This window comes from Ptiloglossa arizonensis, chromosome 12 (genome assembly GCF_051014685.1).
Source record: "Ptiloglossa arizonensis isolate GNS036 chromosome 12, iyPtiAriz1_principal, whole genome shotgun sequence".
NCBI classification, from domain to species: Eukaryota; Metazoa; Arthropoda; class Insecta; order Hymenoptera; family Colletidae; genus Ptiloglossa; species Ptiloglossa arizonensis.
In genome coordinates, this window is record NC_135059.1 from 4284318 (window position 1) to 4297614 (window position 13297).

General features: G+C 33.7%; 4 protein-coding genes across 7 annotated transcripts; 2 read left to right on the top strand and 2 right to left on the bottom strand.

Annotated features, from left to right (window-relative positions):
* Window positions 1-213: 213 nt before the first annotated feature.
* On the bottom strand, window positions 214-5596 carry Kermit (PDZ domain-containing protein GIPC-like protein kermit). Of its 2 annotated transcripts, none has more exons than XM_076324315.1 (6): window positions 5077-5596; window positions 4122-4519; window positions 1350-1446; window positions 896-1278; window positions 722-803; window positions 214-639 (listed from the first exon to the last, which is right to left on the bottom strand). In XM_076324315.1, exons 2-6 carry the CDS (start codon window positions 4461-4463, stop codon window positions 482-484), a joined length of 1062 nt encoding a protein of 353 aa, XP_076180430.1. In that variant the 5' UTR covers window positions 4464-4519; window positions 5077-5596; the 3' UTR covers window positions 214-481. The 2 variants fall into 2 exon arrangements, with proteins under 2 accessions (XP_076180430.1, XP_076180429.1); XM_076324314.1 differs by having other exon boundaries at window positions 4122-4471; window positions 5077-5595.
* Window positions 5597-6021: 425 nt separating this feature from the next.
* LOC143153425 (nonsense-mediated mRNA decay factor SMG9) lies at window positions 6022-8469 on the top strand. The gene is made up of 9 exons (XM_076324579.1): window positions 6022-6249; window positions 6336-6519; window positions 6608-6654; window positions 6737-6926; window positions 6998-7294; window positions 7371-7515; window positions 7752-7872; window positions 7985-8093; window positions 8179-8469. The coding sequence occupies exons 2-9, from the start codon at window positions 6356-6358 to the stop codon at window positions 8255-8257; spliced, it is 1152 nt and encodes a 383-aa protein (XP_076180694.1). The 5' UTR covers window positions 6022-6249; window positions 6336-6355; the 3' UTR covers window positions 8258-8469.
* Window positions 8470-8654: 185 nt separating this feature from the next.
* Window positions 8655-13281, bottom strand: Nc2beta (negative cofactor 2beta). Of its 3 annotated transcripts, none has more exons than XM_076324582.1 (2): window positions 13080-13281; window positions 8655-9441 (listed from the first exon to the last, which is right to left on the bottom strand). In XM_076324582.1, the coding sequence occupies exon 2, from the start codon at window positions 9432-9434 to the stop codon at window positions 8931-8933; it is 504 nt and encodes a 167-aa protein (XP_076180697.1). In that variant the 5' UTR covers window positions 9435-9441; window positions 13080-13281; the 3' UTR covers window positions 8655-8930. The 3 variants fall into 3 exon arrangements, with proteins under 3 accessions (XP_076180697.1, XP_076180695.1, XP_076180696.1); XM_076324580.1 differs by having other exon boundaries at window positions 12883-13278; XM_076324581.1 differs by lacking the exon at window positions 13080-13281 and adding an exon at window positions 12845-12862.
* LOC143153421 (uncharacterized) lies at window positions 9564-13220 on the top strand. Its single transcript, XM_076324562.1, has 9 exons — window positions 9564-10222; window positions 10325-10547; window positions 10636-10799; window positions 10881-11115; window positions 11201-11322; window positions 11399-11486; window positions 11567-11978; window positions 12044-12309; window positions 12383-13220. Exons 1-9 carry the CDS (start codon window positions 9993-9995, stop codon window positions 12824-12826), a joined length of 2184 nt encoding a protein of 727 aa, XP_076180677.1. The 5' UTR covers window positions 9564-9992; the 3' UTR covers window positions 12827-13220.
* Window positions 13282-13297: the final 16 nt, after the last annotated feature.

Genomic DNA, 13297 nt, shown 5'->3' on the forward strand with positions numbered 1-13297 from the left:
CCAGCGAATATTCGCATATTTTCCCGTGATTAGCTCAGTCATTATACGGTAAAGCTATTAAAGATATTTTATAATGTACTTAAATCATTTTTTGCCTTTAAATGTTTAATGTTTATTCAAATTATTTAATTTTATAATGTTCTGAAATTGCGTTCTCATTCTAGTTGACAACATCGAGTAATCAATGCAATATTATAAATAATTATCACTACATAATGTTTTTCAGATTCTTTTATTTCTTATTTCTTATAGTTCTACATATTTATAAATTTATTATACAAGTTCTACACACTAATAGGTGAGTAATTTACATTGCGATCATTTTGTAGAGCATTCCTTACTGATTTAGACCTTCGATAGACCAATCAGTTAAGTCACTGAGCATTATTCAAATTTTGGTAACATGGTGTGATAAATCATTTAGCATGGAAATCATGGCTTTAAGTGTTCTATTTAGTCTTTGTTTAAATAATTGTTTGTATCATCGATGTCGTCCAGCTCTAGCATCTGTAATAGCACCCCATAGTTCAATGACAAAGTCATCGGTGAACCCAAAAGCCTCTAAGTCTGAATTGTCTATTGCCTCTGCGAAATCAATGCTGTTGCCCTTACCCTCTGAAAGCTCCCAAATTTGTGTAGCTGTATTCAAACAAATTTTAATCAATATCACACCGATAAAACCATTCACAGATAAGACATATTTCTATAAAGAATAACATACCTAGTTCTGTATCATAAATACCCATGAAGCTCTCTAGAATCACGTTGATCTTTTCAATACCTATCGTGGCAGCATCGTCCACCTACCAATTAGAAACAAAAAAAGGAGACAAAAGCAGTTATCATTAGAACTGTTCATTTCCTACAGCAGACTTTTCACTGAAGAACTGGTTACCGTCTCTATAATTTGCGCGCTTCCGTCGGCTTTAAACCTTAGTGTCTCTTTTCCGGAACCGTAACCCGATTTCTTTCCTCTCTTCAGATCTCCCCGTGGACCAATGTTTCCAAAACCATTTTTCAATGGTTCGACCAGCCGTAACGTAAACGTGGAACCTTTCGGAATGTCCTTCAGCATTTTCGCCACCTCGAAGTGTCGTTTACCGATCAAGCTGGTTGAGTTGATTTTCTCTATATGATCCCCAACTTCGATCACCTTTATCCTATCGATCACGGATCCTTCTTTTATACGTTTTATGAAGGCGTACCCTGCCCCATTATCGGTTATCGTTAATCCTAGAGCATCGCCGGTCTTTACCAACTCGATTTCTTTAGGGCGACCTGAAACAACACAATACCAATAATATTTTAAATTGTTAGATTCAGTCAACGTGCTAAAGGTCATCACGTACCTTTCTTATGCGCAAATATAAAATCACCAACCCCGATTTGACTGCCCAACAATTCAGTCATCTCAATTTTGTGTGTATTTAAAGTGCAGAAAAGTATCTGAAAAAGAAAGAAAGAAATTACTGAAATATCGCTGAAAATGAACGTTCCACGTTAAACTGTGTTGCACGACAGTTCAATATGTTGCACAAAATTGAACATAACCGATGCAGACAGAATACATCTTAATTGTTCCGTTTTATTTAAAAAAACAAAAAAACAAAATGTCGACTCTCTAGTCACTTTGTATGCCCGAAATAATGCAAACCCGTGATATTATTCGGGCATAACAGTGGCTAAGGCCTACGATAATCTTAGAATAATCTAATATATCTAGAGTCTATGAGAAAAGATAGCTAAAATCTATTTAAGGAAACAGAAAGTCTCTGATCTTTCATATTAACGCAGTCTTATTAGCAACCCGTCAACTTTCACTACGGCTTTTAAGCGGTGGCACGGAATGGTGGTTTAATTCCGTTCTCGATTTAAATGATCCATTACAAATGGTCCGTAGTGGTCGAAAATCTTAAAAAACTGATTAAAAGTAATTTCTTCTAAACTACAAATTTCAATGTTTTTGAACGAGCGTAAAGTAATCAATTAGGAAGAATCCAAGATATCAATGTTGACATTTTTTAGAACTGTTTGAAGTAAATCTTAAAGAGAATTAAATTTGACATGAAAAAGTTAAATAAATTTGTTCTCTGTCTTCCTTAACAAAGAAAAAGTTAAATAGAAGCTTATCCACTGTACACTTGAACCACATTTTTTTCGCCGGAAAATATTGTGAAGTATTCGTCCGTGTTAATGTAACGTTATGCAGACGTTTATTTAGACGAGTCAGCGCATTTACTGTGGTATTTCCAGTCGGCTGCTATATATAATACATTTCACAAGCTGATTATATTGATAACATTTCTCGATCAATTAATAACTAATCGATAAAAAGGATATATCGATATTCATTTATTTGTTATGGACAATTACTAAAATTCGTGTGCACTAGTGACCAACAGTTTGGGACTACTTTACTTTTTATTTTATTTTATAAAATAATTACTGGCAGATAATTCTAACGTTTCTATTATTTTAATCTGCGTCTAAAAATAGATAGTATGACCGATTACTGTCCTCTGGCGGTATATTTTTCATTTCGTTTGTAAATATCGGTGGAAGTAGTTAATCTTTCCAATGTGTATATTCAATGATGGGGAAATATCAATGTCGAAAGAACACTTGTGGAAGCTGCTAAATGAACGTTGGAAGAACATTACTTAAGGTACTTTCGAAAAAGGATACTTAGTATTATTGAAGTGATCAAGAAATCCAAAGGGGAATATTTCGACGAAAAAATTGTTTAAGAAAACAGACACAAAATTATTTTATAGTACTTATTCGTATGTGAACAGTATACATTCTTGCCAAAATAAAGTAAGATGTTTTAAATAATAAAAAAAAAAAATTTCTATCAATATTTTTCAACAGAAAATCGCTTAATTCTGCGTAGCATTCTTCTTGTGTGGTGGTTTCGAATTTTTAGCTGACAGTGTATATGCAGATGAATACCAAATTCTAGCGAATTAATATGTAGAGTTCTTTTACTATTCCAATAATAATCTGTGTTAATTTAAAGCTCAGACTATAAAAAATTGGGACAAAGAGAAACTGACGACAGAAAGGTACACCCCTAATTATAAGGGCATGTTCAGTACATACTATGAATCACATACCGCAACTGTGAATTGCATTTTATGTGCAAATAAATATGTATTATTTTATGTCTTTGTAAAATTACTTTATGTACAATTTGCGAAATTGTCAGTTAACAAACAATAACTTTATTATAAATTCAAACTGCAAAAGACTTTGTTTCGTCTTATGATTAATATAAATTGCCAACTTCTGTGCAAAAAATAGTCGTGCACAATACGTATATTATTTCTGTTGCATGATTACCAATTGGTTAACTTTTGGGCGAAGTTGTGAAAGTTAAAAACAAAAACATTAATAAATTCAAATGGCAGTAAGTACCTACGCGAGGAAGGCTCGCGGTTAGTCATAACCATCGATGAATCCAAACGTACCATTTTTACGTATCTTTTATTATCATCGATAACATGCAATAAAAAATGTAAAAATGGACTGTATTTTGTCGTTTTTCAACAACTTGCTACAACCATTTAAATACATTAAAAGTTATAATTATCCTATTTTTCCTCGCGAAATTTTAACCCAAAAACGTCTTAAGATTCCCTAGCTGAAAAACCCCCATATACATGACAATCCATTAGAAATAGCGGGATTATCATTCCGACCAGGTTTTTCGAGGTTTGCGACAACTGTACGGCAGTCAATTTAGTAAATGTGTTCGCAGCGGCATTTACAACCTGTTATTACACGGCAAGTTACACGCAACTCTGCGTCGTGCCAGAGAGAATGTAACTGCCAGGTCGACGAGAGGCCACGGCCCGTAACCGATGTTTCCTGTATCCGGAATAATGCTCTCTCCCTATAGGGAGCAACACACGCTAAAATGTTGAACTATCCGCGTCACGAATCTTCATTCGTACAGAAATTAACGCCGTGAATATTCGACGTGTGAATTTCAATTTATTCGCACAATCAACGACAAGTGTATCCTTGCATCGTTAGATTGAGTGTCGTAAACGACCGACCGTGTAAAAGAATTTATCTTCAATTACGATAAATGTAATCTGTGATACTGGAAAACTTACTTCGTCTACCGGCAAATCGTAGCATTCCGCTATTTTTTGGTAAAGTTCTCGCACGTTGCTGAAACCCGATATCAAGCCTGTGGGGCTCCCGTGCGCCAATTGACAATGAAACACCAAAGGCGGCCTCGAAATTTTGGACGGACGTCGTTGTTGATCTTGCGTTTGATTGTGAGTAGCGGCATTGTTCTTTTGACCACGCGTGCCATTGTCGGTATCCACGGCTCCCTGGTCATTTTCGTTACCATTTTGATGACAATGGTTGTTCCCGTAGTGCGTGCTACCATTCGAAACCTTTTCCAACGTGGGCGATCTTTGGACGACACGCGCCTTGAACAGCGGCATGCTTATCTCTGCGAAACACGAATTTTGTTTCTCTCTCCGAGCAGTATCTAAAGCGACTTTAAAAGTAACGATTGTTTTGAAATTGTTAACAGAGAGAACGCTGGGTAAAGATTGTATTCTGTCTTTAGAACATTCACGTCGAATGGAGAATGCGCCGCTGACGTTGGCGAGAGAACGGAACAGAAAAAAATTTCACGCCGGAGAGATGTGTCTATTGTACAGAGAATAATATCAAATGTTTAAGAATGTGAAAACCATTTAGCGATTAATTGATAATTTCGTTGATTCGCGCGATCGTTCTTTGTATTATCGCGTTCCTTCAGAGATGAGACGAATTTGAGAAATATAGAACTTGAAAAAATTCATATCAATGCAGACTTCTGAAGTGGTTCCCCGTACTCGCGAGAACCACTGCAATTTGATATTAGTTTAATGAATCGAATTTGCGTTACAATTCTCACAGTTATTAATTTCGATTGATCGCTCGATTAGTCGTTCAATGGCGTTTAACTTTTTGCCTCTTGTCGTGAGTGAAAACTCTTAGGAGACACGTCACTGACAGTGTTCCCGATTAAAAGAGTAAAAAGATAAAGAAAAATTATGAGTTTCTCACCTTCTCTCGCGACGAAGTAGAAAATGATTCTTTGGAACAGACACTGAGGCAAAGCAGTAGAACTAACGATACGCAGAAACGGTAGACTCGAAGTTCCAGCGATACCTCATATCTGGTCTACTGCTTGCAATTATGTTTCACTCGTTGACAATCTTTCCTTATCGTTTTTATCACTGTCTGTGCAGTTCTTATCGCACTGTTAAATCACTACCTACGCGAGCGGCGTACTTCATCGTAGATTGTCAAACCCACCTTCTCTTGTTCACGACTGAATACGAACGAGCGAACGTTCTCTGTTTTCGCTCGATACAAATAAGTTAAGCAATCGTTCGGCTGTGCATTAAACGACTTTAAAACCGTCTGTTAATCCATTTAACGTGAAAGACACTCGTGAAGGTATTTCTGAGGCGGTAAATTCTTTTCGAAGTACGATTTCACAGGCATGCGCGTGTACCACGATCACGATCGTAACTCACAGCAGCGTATCTCCGTACTGTTCCGTACTACAGTTCAATTCGTTTACTGTGAAAACCCTTCGAATATAATGCCCCCCTCTCTTTTCCTATGAAATATTAAACTATTCGAGTGCAGACTTTCATCTGTAAAAAAGTGTATAATATGAATCATTAACTTGATACTTCGTACATATGTATTTACAGTAGTTCGAAAATGTATTCGAACACTTGAAATCACAAACATTAATAAACAAGACACGTAAGCTTTGGATTTTAAGATCTGATTACGTGTATAATAATCAGGACTATATTAACAAGATTTGAAGAAAATATATAATCGCATAGCTTAATTACTTAGATATTACTTATATCTCTCTTAAATATTGTTATTCGATTGTGGATCTCAAAATTTTTCTGTCGAACTAAAATCTCCAGATTTTATATCTAGAAACTCTAGTCAAGTTTTGTACGTCGTGCATTGTATACCAAATAGATGGCAACACTTGTCGTCCACATGCAAGTGGTTGTTTCGTGTCATTGAATGAAAGATTAATAGTAAAATGATACATTAAAAACCGACAAAACAAAAGATTATTTCCTTCCTATTTAATCTAGAAAATAGAGTGACTTGAAAATTGACCATTGGTGACGAAAAAATTAAAAATTCATAAACATTATACATTATGCAATGTGTAACGAACCTCGGCTAGATACAATAGTAAAAGAAATACATATATATTCCATTATTTCAATTACAAATGCTCTTATTTTAAGTGGTGAATGTATTGCTTATTCAAATTGCAGAAAATGAGAGAATAATCGTCATGAATGTACAAAAAATGATACCGATCACACCTAAAGAATCTGAGGTAAGGGACAACGATGGTAGAGGTACGATCAAAGTTATAGATCGTCCGACGTTTATATTAAAAACTAGGGAAGGTGAGAGTAGGGCTGTTTCACCTAGTCAACGTAATGGCAGTAACAAGTAAAAACAAATTTTTCCTCTTATATTGCATATATAAAACTATCTTTTAGTTTTTAACCCATTACTAAATACTCGATTGATGATATAGGAAAGATGCTGACTCATCGTACAATGTTTCGTCAAAAATTCCAGACAGTAGGTTTTTCTTTCTCCTTAACTGCTATACGTTTCATTTTGAATACAATTATAAACTCCATACATTTAAATATCTTTTCAGCCACTCGTACCATATTGTCAACATGTCTTGAAATGACTAGCAGTGTCAAATTTATGGATGAAAACATGCAACTTTGTGAAAATCCTCTTGAATTCTTATACGACCAACAAGACTTCTTGGTAGTGGGATGTTTAGGAGCTCAAGGTGTTGGAAAATCAACTATAATGTCTTTTTTAACTTCAAATTATGCGTTGGTATTTTTTTTAAAGATTATAACCTTGTTAATATGTATATTCTTTTTAAGAATGTTTGTTTTTCTAGACCAAATATATTTCCTACTCAAGATATGTCGCATCATGAAAGTGGTGCAAATTCTACGTCTGGTATTGATTTTTTTGTAACAAAAAATCGAGTAATATATTTAGATACTCAACCTATACTTTCTGGATCAACAATAGATTATTCTGCCTCTTATGATCAAAAGAAACCCACAACAGACTTTGCAAATATGGAAACAAATTTGGAGTTGCAATCCTTACAGTTTGCAGCATTTTTGTTTTCAGTATGCCATGTCATTATTTTTGTACAAGACTGGTTTGTCGATCTAAATTTAGTTAGGCAGGTATACAAGAAGTGTGCTATACTATTGTATAATATATAACAAATGGATATAATAGATTCTTTTAAATCACAGGTTTTTACAAACTGCAGAAATGTTAAAACCATCCTCAACGAGTAATATGGATCAAGACTATGTTGAATATTACCCACATATTGTGTTTCTGCATAATAAAGCTGAACTACAAGAATTCACTCCAAACACTATAGAAAAAATTAAGGTAATTTTCGAAAATGTATTATATAAAATATATTAGATTACCAAACTTATATATATTGGGTTGCTCGGAAAGTCATTTCGTTTTCCAAAATGGAGAATATATAATTTAATAAAATGTTTATACACTCTAAAAAAATCGTGTTTCATTTTCAAAAAAAAAAAAAAAGAAAACGAAATGACTTTCCAAACAACCCAATATGTATATATATACACCGGATTAATAATTATCATTTGCAGGAATTTTATAGTAAAGTATTTTCCAGCTCTAGATTGCAAATACACAGTGGTTTGGATATGAGTAATCATTCAATGGATGCTGGATTAAATTTATTTTTTATACCGCAAATTGTAAATGAAGGTACAATAGTAGATATAGTATCAATCAATTATTTTCCCTTAAACGTAACATAAATAATTATTACTAAACGCTTTAGTACTTTATTTGATTAAATTTATACCATTTATTCTAGAACCTACAATGCGTCAAAACGAGAAGAAACTAATAGAGAAACTAAGAACAAAAATACACGGAGTAAATAGGAATCAAATGACGCCGAGTACTTTAACAGAAAAAAACTGGTAAGTATAGAAACATAATCGTTTCTTTTCTATTATATTTTATTGTAATTATTTTGTTTCTGTTTGTTACAATTGAAACATTTAGGTACCACTACGTTTCAAGAGTGATGGAGGCAATTAAAAAGAGTCATCTATCCTCTGAATATGGAAGATTAATGCCATAAGTTACTGCTGTCTACGAGTGAAACCCTTTACGCGGTCTTATTTCTCTCTACGCATCGTATTGTATTTGGATGGAGCACGCGCAAATAAACTAACATCAGCTAGCGTTCTTATAGTGTGGTAACGGAGACAGAGTAGGAAAACTACTTAAACTTTGAAGCAATTTGGTGCAGAACTATAAGGCGAAAAAAAATAAACTGATCATTCAAAGCCACTGACAGACTGCTATATCCGTTATACCTAATCCAGACTTAGCATAATGTTGCAGCCAGCGTGACTCGTAATCTGAGAAGTGGTCTTGATCGTAATTGATCGTACACGAAGCAAGGTGGAAAGTAGTGTAACATGAAAGAGTAGTTACAACAAAATACTTTGGTAACTAGTAACACAGTTTATATAAAAAGTTATTACTTCATTATTTTTATTTGATTTATAGTGCAAGAACACGTCACAGAATAAAAATAGGTAAACGATAATGTCCTATTTTAGAAATAATGTACAAGCATAAATAATAATGTATACGAAATTGAATAAATCAAAAAGAAAAAGGAAATAAAATGAGACATTGCAATTGTTCTGGACTGCTGAAACGAAAAGACATTTCTTTAGCCACTGCAATTGAATCAGCACCGTTTCAAAGTCGATACACCAATATGGTGCACGACCTCTAAACATTTACGAATAATCTTCTTGCTCACTATCAGCTTGTTGCATTGAAGCCATTTGCGCGACTGCTTGTAATTGTTGCCACTGCTGTTGTTCGGCTACTGCCTGTTCTTCTCTTGCTTTTGCAAACAATTCTTGTTGCTGTCTTAAAAGTTCCTCTTCTGGAATTCCCAAGTTTTCTAGTCTAGTACTTTGACGTCTTCGTTTAGCCGCAACGGCCTTGCAATCTCGTAAAACTGCTTCCGCCTCTGCACTGTAATCTCCGAATCCAAGCTTTTCGAGCGCTTGAAGGACATGTTCCGCATTTATTGTTTTTTTTTGCTGCTGATTACAAATTTCATTTGCTTCAGAGGAAAGTAAATGAATGAATTCCGTGCAACAATTTAATATCAACTCTCGAGACTCATTTGCCACACGTACGTGTGGCAAAATCTCCTTGATCATTTTATTAATCGATGCACGAGGTAAGGTCAATTCATCATCTTCGGTTGGTGATATAGCAGCCGAGGCCATTTTCTATCTGCAACATTCAAAGGAAATCAATTTGTTTTCCCGAAGAAAATTTACGTGGCTAATTAATTAACCTTCCCCACTATTTCTTTCTATTTCTTTAATTTTTTCAATTATATCGATTTATTGATATTAGGTGAAAAAAATTAAACAATGTCATGAATAAATTTATCTACGTACTTACGTAATGGTAACGCTCAAGCAAAGTATTTAAATACTATACACTAAATATTCGAATTCAACTATTGCTCTTTCTTTTTTTCTTTCTTCTAAGTGATGACGGTAGTCTGAAATCGTCTCACCTAGTTAAAATATACTTTAAAGACTAAATTAATCTTCTACTCTGTGTATATATACAACTTTAGTATATGTGTATTTTAACTTTAGTTGTTAAGTCTAGCGTCTTATCGCGTACTTAAGCGAAGCTTGTGCGTACTTTCGGATAAAGATTATCAGATAAAATATGTGAAAATATATTATGACAAGATATCAATTTTATAAATGGTTAAAACGTATCATCAAACATTGATTTTTTAATAAATATCGCAGCCCGAAAATGAAATGTTAACTATAATTCGAACGTCATTGATATACAGTGTACTCGTTTTATATTATATGTGCGGTGAAAATCGGGTAGAAAGTGCGGCTGAATTTGTCGGTATCGTACAGAATTTAAGTGTAAAAGCTTTGCAGGATGATAGATACATAAAAAATAATGATACATATAAATCCTTAAAACTAAATATATCTTGGTTGCCTCCAAATAGTAACAGACAACCTTCATCATATAGGTAATATTGATAAGAAAATAGAAAAAACCATATTGTATGAAAAAATATATCCTGTCATTTTGTAATTTATTTGCTTTGTTTAATGTCATGTCTGTGTATTAGTGTTATAGTCACAGGTGTACCATCAAGGGAAGAAACAACTATCCTAGAATGTCCAGAAGGATCAATTTTTTATACATCATACAACAATAAGCAACATAATATCTTGCTGCCAGAAAATAGCATGCCAGTTGATATGCCTGATTTGTATATTCAACCCAACTGTGCTTACAGGGTACAAGTTATTGCAAATCCAAAACCAAAACATATGATAAATCTACCCGAAGTAAGTTACTTATTCATTGCATGTGCACATGATATGGGCAACTTATGCATTGTACACATCTAATGAGAAAATTACTTAAATCATACAGGTCCTTTACATGGTTCCAGAATGCATAGGTTATACATGCAGTTGTATTAATGCCAAGTCAACATTGCCAATTCCAAAAGTGACTATTACTCAAAGAAAAAATCAAGTAATAGTAAATTGGAGTACAACTTCTAACACTTCTAATGTTCATTCTTATCAAATTAGGTGATACTATCAATTATAAATGAAAAGTTAACACATAGCTAAAGTTCAAACATAAGTAAAAGTACATACTCAATTTTACAGTGTTGGTATGCCAATCTTAATATCGAAAAGTGGGTTGCCAGTATACAATGCTACATTACTAGGGCAGGTATCAGCAGAAAAGTCCACATTTGTATGGGACCAATACACAGAAATAAGAAATGGTTATAAAGTAGCGGTTACTGCTATAAATGATCATGGTTGCATTGGTACAGAAGGAAATTTCATTATACATTCTGCACCATTGGATATTACTGAACCTGTCGTTCACAATGTAGTAAGACATTAACAAAAACAACAATCCGTGAAAGAATGTTATGTATAAAATGAACTTACACATCATTTATAATTTTACATTCCAGTGGTTTATACTTATTGGAACAATAGGTGGTTGTATTCTACTTGGAACTCTAAGTTTCATACTGTATCGTAATAACAGTTTCTGTACATTACATTTTCTCGGAAATGTACATCATAATTCTCGGTAAATACACAATAGTAAGTCAATTGATAGTTTAAAAAGAGAATAAAAAAAAAATAGTTCAATACTTTGTTCTTAGAATACATTCAATCTCCAAGTGCAAATCTGAAAGGATAGAAGCAGTTCTCCAAAAGCATAACATTTTATATAGTCAATCCAATTTTGAGGTAAGAGAACAATCTTATCATAGATCTACTTAGGCTGCAATATACTACATTTAGTGAGATTGGAATTTAAATTGTCATAGGACTATAAGGAAACAGATAAACTACAAGTACCATTTAATAATATAAAACTGATACATGAGTTGGGTACTGGTCACTTTGGAAAAGTATATCTTGGAAGTTTAGACAACACAAATCATACTCTGATTGCTGTAAAAATGTCTCAACAAGTTAATTTATCTAACGAATCAGAGACACGGCGACAATATATAGAAGAAATTAAAATTATGAGAATGGTAGGGAACCATCCAAATTTAGTGAGCCTCATAGGTTACTGCATTCAACCAGACAAGCCAATATGTATTCTGCTTGAATACATGCAAGGTGGAGATTTGTTAACTTACTTGCATTTAAAAAAAAAAAATGAAACAAGCAAAATTATTCAACACAATGAAAATACACTCAGATGTTCATCAAAACCAAATATTTCAAAAAGTAAGCATTCTATTATTAAATTTACAGCTTCATTTGGGCATAAGCCACATAATCTTAATTTTCAGCTTTATATACTAGTATAAATTCTATCACATTGAATAAACAATGCATATACAAATTTAACCAACTTGAATCCAAATACATAAACATTCCCACGGAGGAAGAAACGAAGGATATAAAAAAACTTTGGTTTGGTAGAATTGAAAAGCATCAATTTTTGAAATTTGCTACAGAGATTGCTATGGGTATGGAATACTTGGAAGCTAAAGGAATCACTCATAGAGATCTCGCGGCGAGAAATATTCTGCTTGACGCAGATTCAACTCTTAAGGTATCGGTTTACAATGGCAACGTTTAATTTCGTCACATAGGTTAGAATTTTAATACGATACAATAACGATTAGATTTCCGACTTTGGGCTTTCACGGAATGGTATATACGTAATTAAAAATAATGAAGAAAAAACGCATCATCTTCCAATACGATGGATGTCACCAGAAGCTTTACGCGACCGTTCATTTTCCTCCAAGAGTGATGTATGGTCATTCGGAGTGGTGCTTTGGGAAATCGGCACATTAGGTTCTTTTCCTTATTCAAATATACAGGACGATCGTTTGCTACGTTACATCGTTTGTGAGAATGGGCGTTTGGAACTACCAGATAGTATTTCCTCGGACATTTATAAAATTATATGTTCTTGTTGGGCTACGGAGCCCGACGATAGACCAAATTTTATACAGCTCGTTTCAGAATTACAAATTCTAGTTGACCCTTTACATTCCTTTCGTTCGGTATTTAATCCATGTTACGGAGAAATGAACGAAAGTGCACATTCAGAAAGACAATGATATACATTTACGCAGTACCTTTTCACTAGAGTTTGACGAAATGAAATTTCACTTACGAATCGCTATCAACTTGTCGCACTCTTCAGATATCGATAATCGGAATCTCTAACCAAACTATTGTTTAAGGAGCACCTTTTAAGGTCTAAGTGTTTGGATAGTTAACAATTAACTTCCGGAAGCAAAACACGCATTTCCGATAAAGTAAAATGGACTATGATCTTATTCAATATTTTCAGCATTACACTTTACATACGTTGTTGAGTTTTGGGTTTGTTCATTTATTCGTTATGTGTCACAGTGCATATGTCAAAATAAATACATAACTCAAATCATTAAAAATTATACTTTTAAGAAGTAGTACTCATTTTTAGAATTTAGTCAAGATTGAAGGAAATTTGATAAAATGAATCAGTTACAAATACGTTTTTTCATTGATTTCCGTGCGATAAAAGGCAACCTTTTAGTAGCAAA